General features: G+C 30.4%; 1 protein-coding gene and 1 non-coding gene across 2 annotated transcripts; both read left to right on the top strand.

Moving 5' to 3' along the window:
* The first annotated feature begins 13,462 nt into the window (after nt 1–13,462).
* On the top strand, nt 13,463–13,569 carry LOC127253127 (small nucleolar RNA R71). Its single transcript, XR_007839220.1, has one exon. It is a non-coding gene; the product is annotated as a small nucleolar RNA R71 (small nucleolar RNA).
* A 3,163-nt stretch (nt 13,570–16,732) lies between these two features.
* Nucleotides 16,733–17,388, top strand: LOC127252984 (protein RALF-like 24). Its single transcript, XM_051277381.1, has one exon. It carries the CDS (start codon nt 16,794–16,796, stop codon nt 17,130–17,132), a length of 339 nt encoding a protein of 112 aa, XP_051133338.1. The 5' UTR covers nt 16,733–16,793; the 3' UTR covers nt 17,133–17,388.
* The last annotated feature ends 2,582 nt before the right edge of the window (nt 17,389–19,970 follow it).

Genomic DNA, 19,970 nt, shown 5'->3' on the forward strand with positions numbered 1-19,970 from the left:
GAAACCCACACTCATCTTGTCTGACCTCCGTATCGACCGTCTCATCTTTATTCGCCCAACCTTATTTTGTCCGATCTCCGTATCGACCGTCTCATCTTTTTTCGCCCGACCTTATTTTGTCCGACCTCTGTATCGGCCGTCTCATCCTCCTTTGCCCGACTTCATCTTGTCCGACCTCCTTATCGGCCGTCTCATCCTTCTTCGCCCGACTTTATTTAAGACCCTACTACCATTATCAGACCCATTGAATTATACATCAATCCAATTTATAAGTCCATTATCAAAAAATCCTATACATTGGTTTTTTCTTATTCAACAACAATATTTTAAATTGCTGCAAATGTGGGCATATTATAAATAAACTCACAAAAGTAACAAAAATATCTATAATTTTTTAATTGCTATGAAATACTATTCACACCGGTTTCAATTAACAATAAAAGTAATGAAAAATTTTCTAATATCTTTAATTGTTACATAAATTATAATTGAATAATTTTTGTAATTATTTAAAATCATGACATAGGTACTACAATATCTGCAATGTAACATCTTAGTTTTACATATATTTACATGAACATTTTATGTAACTATTTACACTCACATCATAAATAATTTTATTTTCTTAATGCATGTTAATTTAATTTATTAAAAATATCTATATGATCAAATATTATCTATAGATACGGATAATTATCATGTAGATAAAAGATTTAAATGTATAATTACTTTGAAAAATGAGTGTGTTCCCAAAAATAAAAATAAAAGAATGGATAGACTGATAAAATTCAAGAGTTCTAACACTAAAAGAAAATATGTAAATAAATTTAATAATTTTATATATTCAATAGATAAAGGTCAAATTTCTTACTTAAAAAGTCATAAGCAATGTATTTTAACTAAATATATATAGTGTTAATTAAAATAAATAAGTTTATAACCAATAATATTTATATAGTTAAAATTAAAAAAAAATAAAAAACTTTTAAAAGATATGATTAAAATAGCATAGTAGGTGACCAATGATTATATGCCACATATTAGAATCCTGTCAATACTTTTTTTTTTTTTGATAACGTGAAAACCTGCAGCCGCTACCCGAAAGTGCGCACTGGGTAAACTCCCGACCGAACTTAATACAGTGCAAACTAGGCCTAATGTAGGCCTAATACTTTCTTGATTGTATAGAATTGTTTGGGTGACTTTGCCTAATGTACTCGACTTAAAGAATAACTCATAAGTAACGTGGCAGCAGGTTAGCTTACAATCGTAGCGTAATGGTACGTGGCTATATTGCATAATAATTATAAAGTATAATGATACCTACTTCGTCCGCCTCTAAAGGTTACATTTATATTTTGCGTCATTGTACTTAACATTAAAAAAATATAATTATATTTGTATAAATGTCCTTATATTAGTATTATAAGACACTAATGGAAGTATTTATGCATTTTTTTTTTAATTTGTACTACGTTTTGATATAATAATTGATATTAAAAAATTAACACGTAAAAAGTAAATAATACCCTTATAATCGAACATAAATAATATTAATTTTAAATAGTAACGGAATTGCTGCAGCTTTTATTTGTAAATAAAATCATAAGGGTATCAGAGTATTATCATATAATTTATTGTGATGAAAATATCATCAATTTGAAATAATCATCAGTGAAATTATACAAATGTGATTTCATATAGTATTATATAATTTTTGAGTAAAAAAATACTCAACTCATATTGAAACTGTACATTTTTTTGCCGCAATTTTAGTCTAATTTTGTGATAGTAAAAATTGTTCAATAGAAAAAGTGTTTGGAAAACCCCCATAAAATATAATCATTCATTCATTTATTTTTTCTTTTCTTTTTCTTATTATTATTTTTTTTTATGGAGATTGAATTTTGAATAGTAAAAAAATAAATTAAAATAATTATTTGGAGTAATATAAATAAATAATAATGTGATATATTATATGTAAAATTATTTTTTATTATAATTTAGTAATTCATTTGCTAGCTTTGATCTTGAACAGATATTCCACATGGCTGAGTTGTACAACTTCGATCCTACATTCATTATGTGCGAAGAAAATCAGATTTCTCAAATCTTTCTGATATTGAAGGTCTTGCAAAGAAGATGGTTGAGTTCAAAGCTGATACTGCTTTTCATTTGATATATCGACTTATAGTATTAGCATTGGTCTTGCCCGTCACAACTACAACAGTCGAAAGATCTTTTTCTGCTATGAAGATTATAAAGACTGATTTGTGTAACACAATGGGAGATGGTTTTCTTGCGGATTGTCTAGTATGAAATATTGAAAAAAATATTTTTGTAAAATGTGAAATCGAAAAGATTTTACAGAGATTTCAGAATATGGCGACCCGATGATTACAATTGTCGCACCGAATGTAAAAAATATTTCCAATATTTCTAATATTTTACTTTTTATTATTACGAGAAGCCCCTCCGACTTCAATGCTCTGGCTCCGCCACTGCGTGCACCCATTCGAATCCACAACCTACAGTCCGAACATGCATTTGTTTTTGTACACAAAAGTTTAGAGCTAGAGCATGGTGTTGGTACCAGTGCCACTGTCTTAGCCATGGGTATGCCCCAGATATGTACATGAATATTAGACAAAATTTATTTTGTTTCAGTCAATTACATATGATAGACCCAAATCAATGGATTGGACTAAAGATAAATCGGTTCAGTTAGGCAAACAAGATTGAACTATCCTCTTCTTCCTAAAGAACCCAATAACACACACAAGACTGAAGAACTATGTTAAAGAACATTAACGGAAAATTTTAATGACATCATATTTTCATGGAATCCCTTGCTCTTTTGGGTGGTAGCCTGAGCCTATAAATAAGAACAATCCTATAGGTAGCACCGTTAATGAACTAAGTGGACTTGAGTATATGTTGTTCGAGCTCAACTTAGAAATACTCTCAATATAGACTTGAGTCGGCTCACTAAGAATTAGATTTTGTGGTGGCTCGAGCTCGGCTCAATAGGCTCACCTTTAAGCTCAAGCTCGACTCCGATCCTAAGACTTGAACTCAAGCTCGAATTCGATTTTAGTTCAAATCTTAGTTAGATTTCATATATTTTTTTTTATAAATAAATTTAATATATCTAATTTCATTCAAAATATATTATAATAAAATATTCAAAATTTATTACTAGATGCATTTTAATATAAAAGATTATATATATTAAATTAATATATAAAGTGATACAAGCACACAACCACTATATTTATTTTGTAGTACATAATTTATTTTTAACGATGAAATTAATTTTTGTTGCTAAATAATATGTTTTAACTACAAAAATTTTTCGTAGTTAAAAATATTGTAACTAATTAGATATTTTTTTGTAGTGTATGGCTGGATTATATGTTTTGAACTGTGTGATGTTGGAATTTTTATGTTTACATTATTGCAACTTTTTTATATATTGTGGGTGTTTATGACTGATTTTTTTTAGCTAATTCAGTTCGGTTGTTCGATTAAAGTTTAAAATTTATTTATGTATTTGTGTACTGGTTGAGACAGATATTGATAAATCTTGCAATGCAAAATTATGCAGTAGAAAAAAGAATTAGGGATGGCATTTGCGACAGATCTTGTCCGTCGCAAACTCTCAAATAATTACTTATTAAACTCCGTTGCTAATTTATGTACCAAAATTTTTTGTTTGAGTTAGTAATGGAAAATTCCACCTCTAATTTCATCGCCAATTTAGGGACGATCACCGTCAATAATGTTAAATGTAAGAATATAATAATTTTTTGTCTCTATTAGTAATGGAAAAAATAAATTTAAATACGAAAAAAAATCTTTATAAAAACCCTATTTTGTATTTAACTATTTTTATTAATTTTTTTACTAAACAATTTTTCCGGTGTTTAAAAATATTATATATATATTTATAAAAAAATCAAATATAATCTATTAGTTAAACCAAAACCCCAACACTATAAAAAAATAGCATATTTGTAACGGAATTTCGTTCCTAAAATTCACATAGCTAACGTAATTCCATCACTAATTCCGTCTCTAATATCATTAGTAACGGAAAAAAATGGATTTAAGAACGAAAAAATCTCGTTACAAAATTGATATTTTTTTGTAGTGCAAATAAATCGTAAGCAAACAAAACAAGTTAAGAAGTATATATATATATATATATATATATATATATGCATATAAGGAAGATAGATGAAATATTTGAACTAGAAGTAGTGTTTATTAACCGGTGAAAGTGAGTATTTATTGGTACAGTTGAGTGCATTGGTTGTGAGTTTGGTAGTTATAAATCAATTTGTACGGACATCTTACAAATTAAATTGATATCAAGTTGGTGTACGATCCAATTATGATATGTATAGCTCTTCTATGGGTATGTTTCTTTTGCAAAAGAATCCGACGTTTTTACTACTATTTGGACTATGTAATTTCTGAAAAAAAAAATATTTTTTTCTATCACAAAATATCTCATCATATATTATTTTAATATCAAATTCAAATCAAAATTTAATATCAATATATAAAATATTAGAGATAGTATATTACAAATACAACATATACACTCTATGTTGTATAAAGTACTAATATGTAAAGTAAGTTTTATTATATATATATATGGCAAAATTGTTTATTAACTCCCTTTGTGGTTTTAAAATTCAACGTAAAATCTCTTTATACTTTAAAAATTGCATGACATTCTCTTATATTTAAAAAAACGTTGCATGAAAATCCACCACCATGAAACCTTCTGTGATGAGAAAATGATTTCCTATCTATATGTTTTAAAATATAAAGGAGTGTCATGCAATTATTTAAAGTATAATGAGGATTTACACAGAGTTTCGAAACCACAAAGGGGTTTCATACAATATTTTTCAAAATATAAGGGAGCGTCATGCAATTTTTAAAGTAAATATGGAATTTACGCTGAGTTTCGAAACTACAAGAGAGTTATGTGCAATTTTGTCTATATATTGTAAATTTATTTTTTTATGTATTATCTGATATATATATATATATTGTACTATAGATTTAACTCTAATGTGTTGCTTAATATATTTTTATGCTATCAACACGGTGGTGATTGACTTTAATCAGCACCGTAATCATCCTCATTTTGTGTCTTAATTTGTTCAAGAAATGTACTCATTATTTATGTTTGCAATATATTTAGAATTCAAGTTGGCATTGTTTATACAATAATTTTGGAAGCTTTGATACACTATTCAATTTTTAAAAAATATCATATCAAATGTATTTTTTATATCACAAAATATTAAATCAAATATTATTATTTTTTATTATTATTTTTAAAATTTTAAAAATCAAAACGTTTCTGCCTAAATGGAGTCCACGTGGGTATTCAAAAAAACATTCTATTACTTTCTCCATACTAGTTATTATTATAATTTTCTTTTAGTTGTCTATTAAGGGTGTGTTCTTTTGTAAAATTTTGATAAAATCCTATTATTCATTCAAAATTTCTCCCAAAAAAAAAATATATATATCAAATCAAACACTTATTTTTCATTTTTATATTATACTAAAAATCAATTTTATATTCAAAACATCACATCAACACCTATTTATATCACATCATACAACTATTCAAATTCAAAATTTTTACTATTCAAATCCCAACTCAAAATCGAAACCCCCAAACAAATTTATACGTAATCTATTTATAATAAATAATTTCATTTATACACAAACGTATTATTCATATACTTAAAAAAATAATAACTAATATATTACTATTTTTTATTTATCTCATTATTTTTTAATCAATCATTTAATTATTTTTTTTTATAATACTATTATCTTATTTTTTATATTAAAATACTATTATTTATGTGATATAAATTGGTATAAGAAGCTCAAGAAAGAACGTATTTATTAATTTTTTTAAAAAAATATTAAATTAAATATTTTATTTTTATACGACATTCAAAATTAAATTTACATTCACAATATCATATCAAATAAATATTTTATCATTTAAAACCTAAACTAAAAATGCAAACTCCACCAACAAGTACATCCTTTGGACAGAAATGTAAGGAAAAATTGTTTGGGAGTTTGGATTTTGGATTGGAATTTAAATCGTAAAAATTTTGAATTTGAATAGTTGTATGATGTGATATAAATAGGTGTCGATGTGATGTTTTGAATGTAAAATTGATTTTTAATATAATATAAAAAATAAAAAATAAGTATTTGATTTGATATTTTTGAAAAAAAAAATTAGATGAATAATTGAATTTAAATCCAATCCTCCAAACAAACGCACCCTTAAATATATATTTTATCTCTCTCCATGTAGAGGAAAGAGAGAATGGAACGTGTTCTTGTAGGGTTCTCTTACAAGAACCTCATGTTGCATTCTTTTTAAATTTATTTACCCATGTGGCAATGTTACATGGGACACATTTGTAGTTTGCAATTATATTTTGCATTTTCTCATTTTTTTTTTTGGTCTTTCTATTTTCATTCTTTGTTATTTTTTTAGAAATATAATTATATAATTAATCATATTTTAAAATTTATAATTTATATTATTTTTATTTAAGTTAAATTATCTAATCATCTTAATTTTAATCTATAATTATTTTATTAAATCATAATTATTTTTACTAATACATTTTTTAATTACTTACTAATTACACAATATTTAAAACTCTGTGTCTAAGCTGAGACAAATTAGCTGAAAGAGAATGAGTAATAAGTTTGATTAGAGCAAAGAATGTTAGTTAATGATAATGACAATGGATGTAAATAAATGATAAAGCAAGGGTAATAATTAAATAGATAGGTTTTATTTTTTTACCAAATATAATAATGTGATAATTTTGTGGACCGATAAAAAATGAAATTAGGAGTAAATATTGTGAACGGAAAGAGTAATATTTTATATATAATATACAATAAATATAATTATTGGAATAACTAAATATAAATAATTTTAAAACTCGACATACATAAATAAATAATTATATAAATATAGATTATAAACTATGATAAAATCAAAAATTATCATTGTGCTACATTAACTTTTGTCGCTTCTACATGACGAAAAACTCTAATTATATTTTATATTCACGTTAAAGAATCCTCTAAAATCTATATTTTTCTACCTCATCAAACATTTTGTATAATTAAATATAGAATTGTACTTTTTCATCATACTTTTTTCTTATAATATTTAATAAAAATAAAATAATTATTTAGAATAAATAAACAAAATAAATAAAAATAACAATTTTTTATGTATCATACTCACATAATTATTAAAAATTTAATTCAAACTTAATAAAAAAAATATACATAATATTACGTTATATTTTTCAAATAAATCATTGACCAAACTTCTCCCAAATGTATTCAACTAAATCCATTTTGAGTCGTTGTGTGTTTTCCTAGCTCGAAGTTGCATTATATTCCGTAGGTATTTATCCATTGTTGCATGTCTCATATTTTTGTATGACCAATTCGAGTTATCATTTATCTCGACTTGATCATATTGAGATATGTTGTAATAATATATATAAGTGTCTTTTTCATCTTCTACCGTTATATTATATAATATGATACATGCTCTTATTATTTTATCTAATAAACTGATATCCCAAATAAGTGATGGAACTTTAATAAAGACAAACTAAGCTTGTAATACACCAACGACACGTTCATCATCTTGTAATAATGTTTTAAGATATGAGAGGTCAAACTATTGTGTATACGAATTGTATGCATATGAATTGGTTACATATATATAAATAAAAAATTAACCATTGGGGAATATAATCATTGAAGAATATAGTCATTACAAATACAATCATTGACAATATAGTCGTCGTAATATTTATTATAAATACACTATATTCTCACTCCATATCTATACATCATCTCTTCATTGTCTTTTCTCTATATTTATTTTAAAATTTCTCACTTGTGGATCACAACTCTCAAAATTCATCCAACTCTCAAGATCACCAAAATTCTTTTCGATTTTCAAGTTTTATGAACATATTAGGAAATCAATTCATGTTCCCTACATTTAATGTCTCATTTAAAAAATTCACTCCTCCACCATATTATCACATTCCTCCTCAACATTTAAATATTTGAAAATTTATCATCTCCTCAATTCACGATGCAAGCCACTGAAGCAGTAGACACTCCTCAACATTGCACACCCATAAATTTAGCAGATGATCATGTAGTTAACAATACAAAAAAACAAGATACAAGAAAGGTGTGGAGCTGGAGCAAATACGAACTTTTAATCAGTGCATGATTGAACACAAGTAAGGATGTTGTAACCAATACTGACCAACTAAGTAGTGCTTTCTAAAAAAGAATTGTATTACATGGAGAACAAGCATGTAAGTGCAATGAGAAGAGGTGTTACTCAATGTAAAAATTATAGGAATAAGATTTGTAAGTTCGTACAAAAGTTTGTTGGGTGTTATGAGGAGGCTAATAGAAACAAACAAAGTGGGCAATCAAGCAAAGATGTATTCAATGTAACAAAGAAGATATATTCAAACATTGTTCTTATTCCTATAATTAAGATAAAAAGCTTTAGAATGACAATGTTCTATCTTATTTGCAATTTGAATATGTCGAAAATAAATTATTCATTCATCAAACTACTTATACTCATAATGTATTAAAGTTATTCCATATGAATAAAAAAATGCATTCATTGAATAGCCTAAGGATCATTATGTCACTTAATCTTACTTGATTTTTATACAGGTTATATTTGTATTTTACATTTCTAAAAAAAAAAAAAATCAAACCCAATCCAAATTGAAAAAAAAAAAAGACTTTCTGTTGGGAAGTGATGTATCCAACAAATATCCTTCGAACACCAACAAAGGGCCAAATCCCGAAGCATGGTCAGTTCATAGCTAAAACAACGCCTTGGCAGCAAGTAAAATGCTGAATTCAAAATAAAAAATGAGATAAGGTATTTGTTGACCTGGTTCAATTATTAACCAATCTACATAGGGAAGATACCAATCCATGAGAGATTCCACTAATCAATACTGATTATAGAAGAGGGATGCTTCGGAGTGGACAAGGTATTTGCACAGACTAATCACGTTGCACACACCTTTGATTCTCAAATATCATATCTCAATACAATAAGTGTATTTATGTATATGAAATACTATAGAATATCGGACTTGGATTTACAGTAAATTTACTAGTAAGATTTAGTTCATTTCATAGTAAATGACATTGTAACGGGGTTTCACATGTTTTACGCTATCTTGAATAAAAAAATGATCTTCGCATATTTTATTCAAATAATTTTCAACACAAATTATTAGGCTATACTTATGTTCGATACTTAACTAAAACGATGAGCAAGCAACATATTAATAGAGAATTCAAGAATGGGAAAGCAAAGCATAAGGTCTTCCGAGAGTTTTTCAAAAAATCTATCTCTTCATATTCATCTAAAGATAACTCCACATAAAATAAATCTCAAATCAATATATATTTAAATATGATGAGCTTGTAGTTTTCCGGATATTTACTAAATAAACAATAACTATCATATCATTAAATCATACAGAAGTATTGACTATTTATAAAATCAGTTAAAAATATTTTTTGTTAAGGTCAATAATCAATTATATCAAAAAGAATCATTGATTAATATTTGAAAACAAAATTCTCTCAACAATTATATATGAATAAAATGCAGCTTGCATTACTTAATTAAATATATATATATATTAAAGACAAATAGAACAAACATATTTCATCACAATTTTATTTATCAATAACCTAATGATTAAATCAATGTATAATAAATTCGATCAATTACCGGTAAATATAAGATATTTGTACAAACAAAGTATAGTGAATGAAAATTACTTAATTAAATATATATATATATATATTAAAACAAACATATTTCATCACAATTTTATTTATCAATAACCTTCTAAAGAATGATTAAATCAATGTATAATAAATTCGATCAATTACCGGTAAATATAAGATATTTGTACAAATAAAGTATAGTGAATGAAAATATTTCTCATCCATTCAATCTCTCAAGACTTCTCTATACAATATTCATAAATCCATATATAAATTTATATACAAGTATATATTTATACATACTACTTTTTCTGTCATAAAAAAAAAAATATTAAAAACATAGCTTATTTGTTTCTTTTCAAAATAATTTTCAACATATTTTCTTTTAAAAAAAAAATTGATATACTATATATATTTTTTATTTTTATATTATCTACACAATTTTTTATATTGTACGTTAAAAGAATTTCTTCAAACCAAAATAGAAAACAAACACAACCCGCATTTTTTTACCAATTTTTTATTTTTTACTTTAAAAAAAACGAACATCATATTAAAATTCATCAAAAATGAAATAAATATTTGTATGAAGGAATATTATATATATCTAATCTTGTTGTAATATTAATATAAGATTGACCAATAAAATTATTAATTATTTCTACTGCTAACCACTATTTTATATATTGTACATGTAAATATATTATATGTATGTGTGCAACTTGTATTCCATGTAAATATATATATGTAAACCTGCAGTGTGTGTGCGTTAGTGTATATATATAATATTATATAATACTAATAATCCATACATAAAGGGAATAGATGGTTGAGACTAAAATGGAGGTCTGCTCATTTTATTTCATTCAAACTCATATTTATAGACAAGAAAACCTCAATACGAAGGAAAGTAAAAGCATACATATCGGCAACGTAGCACATTCGTGTGTATTACATGTACAATAGTCCCCCTTGGATGTAATTCCACACCTTGATTGACCATAAATTGATTCTTCTTCCGGTTTAATACCAAATTAACCTCACAACATCTTTTCAAGATCAAAGCTAAGTTATCAAGACAATTTTCAAAACTATCACCATAAACACTGAAATCATCCATAAATACCTCAATGATTTTCTCAATATACTCAGAGAAAATACTCAGTATACATCTCTAGAAAGTTGCAGGGGCATTGCATAATCCGAATTGCATCCTCTTGTACGCAAAAATACCAAAGGGGCATGTGAATGTCGTTTTCTCCTGATCCTCTGGTGCTACTGCTATCTGGAAGTATCATGAAATTCCATCTAAAAAACAATAGTAAGCATGCCAACTAACCTTTCAGTCATCTGGTCAATAAAAGGAAGAGGAAAATGATCTTTTTTTTTTTTGTTACAGCAGCCTACGATAATCAACACATTGCCACCATCCTGTTTGGTTGTGAACAAGAACCATCTCACCATCTTAATTCCCCTTCACAGTTATCCGTGTCTTCTTCGGCACCACTTGGATATGACTCACCCACTGGCTATCAGCAATTGGATAGATTATGCTAACATCCCAAAGGTTCATGACTTCATTCTTCACCACTTGAGTCGTTATTGGATTGAGCTTTCTTTGTGCTTGTCGGACTAGTTTTGCTCATTCATCAAGAGTAATCTTGTGAGTACAAAAAAATGGACTTATACCTTTGATGTTTGCAATCGTCCATCTTAGAGCCTCCTTGTGATTATTCAGGACTTGGATCAAGTTGAGCTCTTGGTCGGATGTAAGATTTGATGATATGATAACCAGAATAGTATCCTTCTCCCCTAAGTAGGCATACTTCAAGTGATCCGGCAGTGATTCCATTTTCAACTCTGGTGCCTACACAATAGATGGTAACAAATGTTGATCAGTTTTAGGCAAAAATAATGGAGCAAGTTCATACCTTTCTGGAGTTAGTGGAACGGCTCCTAAAGCATGCATCATCCTTTACAATCTAGCATCTATCATGGGGTCATGAGCCTCATGAAGACCTATATGATTCGCCAACACCACTTGCAACGCATCGGAGGGTCTCAGCTCAAGACTATCCTGCACGTCAGTCTCAATAACATCTATAAAAAAACAAGGAGTGAGTATCTGTAGGATATTTCATTGCATCAAAAATGTTAAACTTAATATTTTCTCTATCAAACTCCACCGTGAAAGTTCATTATTTCACATCAATTTTAACATCAATTGTACACATAAAAGGTCTTCTTAAGAGCAAGGGTGAAGGATTAGGTGAATTCTCATCTTTCATATCCAACACATAGAAGTCGACAGGAAAAATTAATTCATTGACTTAAACTAGAACATCTTATATAAGTCCTTCAGGGTACGTATTAGTTCTATTAGCCAATTGAATCACAATTCTTGTTTTCTTTAAAGGTGCTAGGTTCAAGAAGTTATAGATTGATTTAGGCACACATATATCGCAGCTCCTATATCTAGCATGGCTCTTTTTATTTCTAAATTTTCTATCTTGCAAAAAACTGATAACATACCTGGATCACCACACTTTGGTGGAATTTTTTTTGTAAGACCGCATAAATGTTTTCATTGGCGATAATGCACTCGTCTTCCTTCATCATTCTCTTGTTAATGTATAAGTCCTTCAAGAATTTTGCATATTTGGGGATTTAGCGAACCGCATATAACAATGGTATGCTAAACTCCACCTTTCTGAAAACCTCCAAAATTTCTTTATCCTTACTTAGTTTCTTTGGCTTCACCAACCTGAAAGAAAAAGGTGCTTCGTTAGACTTTGTATTGAAAAGGATTTCAGAATGTACCTCGTCAGCTTTTATGTCTTCTTGTTCAATCTCCTTCTCAATGGCTTCTTCATCTTTGTCCTTTGGAACCACTGGTTTGGGACTCTCCACTACCTTACCGGTTTGAAGAGTCACCGTGTTCACATTCTTTGGATTCTTTTCAGCTTGGGATGACCATTTTCCTTGTACTCGCTCATTCAACTAACGTACCTCAGTGGCTACTTGTTCCACTTTCGCTTCCAAATTTGTATGTTAGTCTTCGTATCCTATTGAAATTGCAAAGTGCTAGCAGCCATGGTCTTAACCATGTCTCTAAAGACATACCTGATGATGCAGCAGGTTGGTGTGGTGGGGGTGGTGGACGATATATCTGTTACGCTGGCGCATGTGCTTGGAACCCTTGCGGCTGATTCCCATACCGCAAATTGGGATGATCTTTCCACCCAGGATTATATGTATTGAAGAACGGCTTGTACTGCTTGTAGGGCGCTTGCGCAAATCCGGCTGCATTTAGTTCTGCAAGGTTGCCTTCTTGAAGCTTAGGGCAAGAATTAGTAGGATGTTCTATACTCGTGCAAATACCACATGCTCTAACTTACTGAGTCTGACCAACCACCAATTGGCGCACAATCGTAGTTAGCTTAGACAGCTACTGTCAGATAGGACGGAGGTAGAGTTATCAGCTAATCCCCCTTGACTCGCAACATCAATGTTTCTTCGATCTGCCCAACTGAGGCCTTTGTAGAAGTACTGGATAAGTAGCTACTCAGATATCTGATGTTGAGGACACCTTGCACACAGACAGTTGAATCGCTCCCAGTACTCATGTAATGTCTCACCTGGTTGTTGTTTAATCCCACGGATTTCATTCCTCAATGTTGCAGCTTGAGACACTGGGAAATACTTCTCCAAAAAATTTCTCTGTATGTCAGCCCATGAAGTTATGCTTCCTGGTAGGAGATGGTACAACCAGTCTTGCACTTCATCCTTTAAGGAAAAAAGGGAATGCTCGCAACTTGATTTATTCCTCAGTGATTCCTGTTGGTTTCATGCTCGAGCAGACAACGTCAAATTCACGTAGATACTTGTGAGGCTCCTCACCTGCAAGACTATGAAAAGACGGTAGTAAGTGAATCAATCCATATTTCAGTTCAAATCTAATAGTATCATCAATCGCAGGAAAAGTAATGCAGAGAGGCTCTCGAGTTAAATTCAGAGCTGCCAACTCCCTGAGTGTCATAAGATCTTCTCTAGCCATAATAGTATCGTTGTCCTCGTCAGAAGAATAGGAACTACTTGACTGTGTGTTGGAGCTTCTGTCGGATTCCAGTTTCTTTCTAGTTTCTTTCTTTAACTTCCTTGCTAGTTTTTTGATCTCTAAGTCGTATATCAAATTTCCTAAACGGGAAGATCGAGGCATAAACCAAACCAAACATAAATGAAATAATAAATAATAAATATATCAACAAAAGTAACAGTGATCAAACCAGTCCCCCCTGCAACGGCGCCAAAAATTGACATGCATAGACTGTCAATCAAATTAATTACCTGTTTCTTAATCAATTGTAGAGTAACGAAAACAAGGTCGATCCACAGAGACTTCGATTGTGTTCTTTAGTTGATTATTTATTTAAAATTGGGGTAAAGATTTCAAGAATTAAAATAGCTATCCTAAGAAAATTCAACTAAATCAATTAAAGTCAATTAATTAAAGAAGAAAATAAACATGAATTTATCAAGAAGTAGAATGCTCTAGTCCAAGGGTTAGATGAAAAATTAGATAATGGATCTGATCATCGAATTAAATAATCTAATCAAACAATTGATAAATTCGTTATAGGTGTTTGATACGATCGAACACCCAATTTTTCTTAACTTTATCGGTGGCAACGGGACGGCCAATTGACCACTCTCTAATCGAAAGAATTAAACTAGGTACGGCCTTAGTAAAAATTCTCCAATTGCATTAAACTCAAGAAAAATCCAATTCAAATAATTAATCAATTACGAAAGATTTCTTATTTGATCATGCAATAATTCTTAGGCTAAGCGCGTTAACCTAATTACTATTTTATCGAATAAATACATAATTACGGATGCAGTTATTCAATTATCACACAATCAATAAACATACTTAAAATTTGGCCACAATAATGAATCGAATCTAATGATTGTAAACACGGTACACATAAATTGCACAAATACCAATTAATTGAAAGATTCGATTAAAACCAAAACTATCTCACAAATCCATAATCCAAGAATTTAATCCACCCTTATACTAGTATAAGAAATTAGCTACTAAACATGACTAAAAATCGAAAACAAATAAATTCTACTTGAAAGAAGACGAAGAAGAGTTGCACAGCCGTCTTGATCGCTCCAGTCGTCGCACGCGTTCTTGCTTTCTTGCCAAGATGATTTTTTAATTTCTTTCTCCTCCTTGATGTTAAAATGCCGTGTGCAGCCCTAGGATAGCTTGAATATATTTTTTATTATTATTATTTTGCTCTCTTGATGCGAAATTCTAGTTTTATCTTTCAAGTCTTGGCTTATCCAAATTGTCTCTAGGCATGGGTATGTTTAAATTAAAGCGAGAATCTGAATTTTTTGCAAATATCTTCAATTTCTTCTATTCCAAATATAAAATCAAATTCAATCATAAATTAGTAGGAACTATCCAAAATTATAGTCAATACGCACAATTAATGTACAAAAAGTAGGATGAACAATAAGTTCATCAATCGGGACATGTTTTGATAATTATTGTGACTGCTTGTGTTTGTCCGGCCCCGTCCGCGATTTTGATTTCGATCGGATCAATTCATTGATTTATGACCTGCCCACGGCCACACACCGGATTTGCCGGTTGTATTGCATTTACCTCTGGAAATGGATTTGCACCTGTCGGCCGAGATTCGTGATTTTTTAACAGCAATTCGTTATTTTGTTTGGCCAACAAAAGACAAGTGATTAACTCAGAATATTTCTGAAAGCCTCTTTCGCGATACTGCTGCTACAAAACCATGTTAGAGGTATGCAAAGTGGAGAAAGTTTTCTCCATCGTATCAGATTCAGATATATTTTCGCCACAGTGGCGCAACTGTGATGTTATTATAAATATGGCAGAATTATGTTATTGGACTTTTTAAAGTCATGAAGTTGTAGACTTTGTCATTCGCTTTGTGCCCTTGGCAATAAAGACGGCCTCAAGTGATCATATCTTTCTTTCAATCTTTTCCACAATTCAAGTGGAGATTTCAATGTCACATACTGCATTTTCAGTGCACCATCGATGTGATGACACAAAAAAATCATGGCCTTTGCACGATCTTGGCTCGAGGAATTTTTATCCCGGACAATGGTATTTTCCAAGCCCATTGATGTCAAATGCATTTTAACATCAGGAGATGGAGAAATTCATGTTTGGCAAGGTTAGTCATAATAAAGAGATAAAATATAAAATATTACCTTGTGGAAATTAAAATATATAATTGTACTGATAACGTGTTGTAATAGTAGTATATGATTAGTCAATAAAAATATTAATTATTTCTACCGCTAACCACTATTTTATATATTGTACGTAAAAATATAATATACTATAAATATATTATATGTATGTGTGCAGCTTGTATTCTATTTAAATATATATATTATATATGTAAAACTGCGATGTGTGTGCATTAGAGTACATATAATATTATATAATACTAATAATTTATACTTAGAATAGTTGAGACTAAAATAGAGTATGTTCATTTCATTTCATTCAAATTTATATTTATAGACAAGCAAACCTCGATACAAAAAAAAAAAAGTAAAAGCATCGGATAAAGTAATGTATTACGTGTACTAACAAATCTATATATTTTTATTAATTATTTTTATACTAATTCTAATCTATTTATTTTTATTTGTTCATTTAAGAAAAATAAAAATAGAACCGGACAATAGGCCGGTTCACGTATGTTTGAAAGCAGACCGGCCGGTTTAAATACATAGCTTTCACTCTCTTCACTGATCTGACCATATTGTCCACATACATACAGACCACACTCTCCCTCCTCTTCTTCTTCTCCTTCTTCTACCCCAAATCCAAAATGCCCCAAATTCGGCTCCGGCGCTTCTCCGCCTGCCTCCTGGCGGCGCTGCTTCTTTGGGTGAAAATCTGCAATTCCTTGAGATCTGGCGAGGAGGCTGCAATGGCGGCGCCGAGAGGGTTTTGCTCCGGCGATTGCGAGGAAATTATGGATTCGGAAAGCAGTCGGAGGGTTTTGGTGATGCAGAGAAGGTACATAAGCTACGCGACGCTATTGAGGGATTTGGTGCCCTGTAATAGGCCTGGGGCTTCGTATTACAATTGCAAGGCAGGTCCTGCTGTGGCCAATTCTTACAACAGAGGTTGTGAGATTATCACGAGGTGTGCCAGAGGCTACTGAATATGATCAATGGGGATGGAAGGAAGATCAGGTCTGAATTTAATTTTAAATTTTATTATATTCCTCGATCGATTGGTTGGTTGGTTGGTTGTGAATTCTTCTTTTGATTAACTGTTATGTCAGTATGTGTTTTTTGTTGTTGGATCCCTAGCTAGCTGCTTTCTGTAATGTGTATAATGTTCTTGCAAATTATATTGCAAATTAAGTGTTGAATTAATTTGACATATATGAATAGAAAGAGCATTTTGGATGGTAATGGTGATCTGCTGATCTTAGATCAGATATTTGTTGTTGTTGTTTGCATATGTAAGTCCAAATAGCCATGTTTCACAGCAAGGTCCCTCTTTGATGAAGACATAATTTGTTTTTGTCTTATAGATAGATAGATAGATATATATATATGTATATATCTTCCTTCCTTCACTTACAAGTGAAGATAACCATGTTTCTCCTCCATGATTTTGTCTGTAAATCTTTTCTGCATGGATTGAAGTTGATCACTACTAATAAACTTTTAGACAACATACAGACAGATCATTGCATGATAAACTTTTCTCCATGGTGTTAGTAGCCCTTTTGTTAGTGTTGTGAATTTATATCTAGAAACGACGAGCTTTTGGAATAACTTCATAAACAAAAATATTAGAATTAATTGTCGGAAGCTCAATTTGATTAGAATTGAAATAAGAATAATCAAAGGCATAATCTGAAACAAGCATCGATCTCCTCCGAAACAACTTGGAACAACCACTGCTTGACTCCCAACTCTGATGATGCCTCCTGCTCATTTTCGATCTATTTCTTGTCTTCTTTCTTGTTTCTTTTTCCGGTGATTGGGACAAACTCATCGGAAAAACTCGCCGGAATATAATTGGTATGGTATAGCAATGTCTCACCCTCTCACTCTCATCTCTGTTTCTCACTCTAACTTGTATCTCTAATGAGACTTCACACTGTTACAACAACTCTAACAAATGGGCAAAAATTACACATGGATCACTGACTCTAGGGTAAATTATATATACGATTTTCTTTCAGTGTTTTCGAATAAAAAAAAAAACTAACAAATGGGCTAAAGAATTGAGCTAAGGGTTTGGATTAGGATTAAAGGAGTTGAGCTAAGTCAGGTCAGGTAGGCTGATATAAAAAGTGAGTCAATTTTATTATGATTATCAATTACGAGTTGAGTTAGGCTACAAAAGCCCATATAATTAGCATACCATGGCAGCCTTTTGCCAGAAATACAACCATTAGCCTTTTTTATATATATGAAACTTCATTAATCTATAAGGTAAGTTGCATATATTGTGATTAAAAAAATAAAAAATAAAAAATAAAAAGTTGCATATCTTTTTTTTTATTATTTATATAAGAATTGGTAGCTTTTGGATTAGGGATGTCAAAATGGGGAAAGTTAGCTCCGGACCGCTTTTAATGGGGCGAAATCAGGTCTAAAAATTGCTTCGGGGCGAATTCGGGTTTAAAAAATATGTTTCGGGGTGAGTTCGGGTCTAAAAAATATGTTTCAGGTCTGTTTGTGGGTTTTCAGTTTTAAACCCGGCCGGGTACGGGGACGGGTTACGGATTTTACTAAAAATTCGTCTCACCCTGGATCCGAACCCGAATATTTTAATAATTATTAAAATTAATATATATATTTATATAATATAAATTATATTACATATTTATTTTTAAAAAATTAAATATAAATTAGAATTCTAATTTTTAAATCAAATTTGTCTTGGCTTTTATTTTGTTCTCAATTTTCTTCATAATCAGGACTACTGTCTTCGCCTCACCTATAGCCGACTGCTATCACTGCGGACTACTGTCAACATTTGATTGTTCTTATTTTTTAACTAAAAATTTACTTCGTCTGTCTCCAACCGCCATCACAGCGAACGACCGCCAATATTTAATTGTTCTTGTTTTTAGAACTAATTTTTTTTTAGTATTTTAACACTTATTTTTTTAGTATTAAATTATTAAACTAAATTATATTTTATTTAAAAAATCGGGTTTGGCGGATTGGCTTTGAACCCTGAGGGTTTGGGGCGGGGCGAATCCTAGGACCAGGCTGAAGTTGGGCGGGGCGGGTTTTGGGGCCTAATATTTTATAGCGGGGCAGGTTCCGGGCCCTGCAGAACCCATCCCAAACCCGACTCGTTGACATCCATATTTTGGATCTTCCAATTAAATTATCTTTAACACCGGAAAATATAGTATATAAAGTGGTGTTTAAATCGATTCACAGGAACTCTGCAATTTAATATATGTATTTTCACAAATTTAAGTATTGAGATGAGGAAACGTAAAAAAAATCCAACTAAAATTGTTAGAAATTTTGGGGGAAAATAATGAGATTGTGTTATTATCGTCAAAATAAGGAGCCTATATATAGGTCATACAAAATAGACTCAATAGACTCAAATCTAAGTAATCTAATTTATGAATAAGATCAAATCTAGATATAAATCTACTAAATCTGAATATCTAAAATATCTCAACATCCCCCCTCAAACTCAAGTGGTATAACAGAAACCAACTTGAGTTTGACGAGAAATTTGAATATAAACGCAAAAAGAAAACATAAATAAAATTAGCAGTTGACTCTCCACCCACCGGAGCAAAAAATGAGATGACTCTCCACTGGAGTAAAAAACGAGATGACTCTCCACCGGAGCAAAAAACGAGATGACTCCACCGGAGCCGAAAACAACAGGACTCCACCAGAGCAAAAAAAATGACATGACTCCACCAGAGCCGAAAACGACAGGACTCCACCGGAGCCGAAAAACGAGATGACTCCACCGGAGCCGAAAAACGAGATGACGATCC

This window comes from Andrographis paniculata, unplaced genomic scaffold (assembly GCF_009805555.1).
Source record: "Andrographis paniculata isolate CXL003 unplaced genomic scaffold, ASM980555v1 Contig49END, whole genome shotgun sequence".
Classification (NCBI taxonomy): domain Eukaryota; kingdom Viridiplantae; phylum Streptophyta; class Magnoliopsida; order Lamiales; family Acanthaceae; genus Andrographis; species Andrographis paniculata.

Coding starts and splice junctions, on each gene's coding strand:
- LOC127252984 (XM_051277381.1), top strand. CDS start 16,794: ATGCCCCAAATTCGGCTCCGGCGCTTCTCCGCCTGCCTCCTGGCGGCG.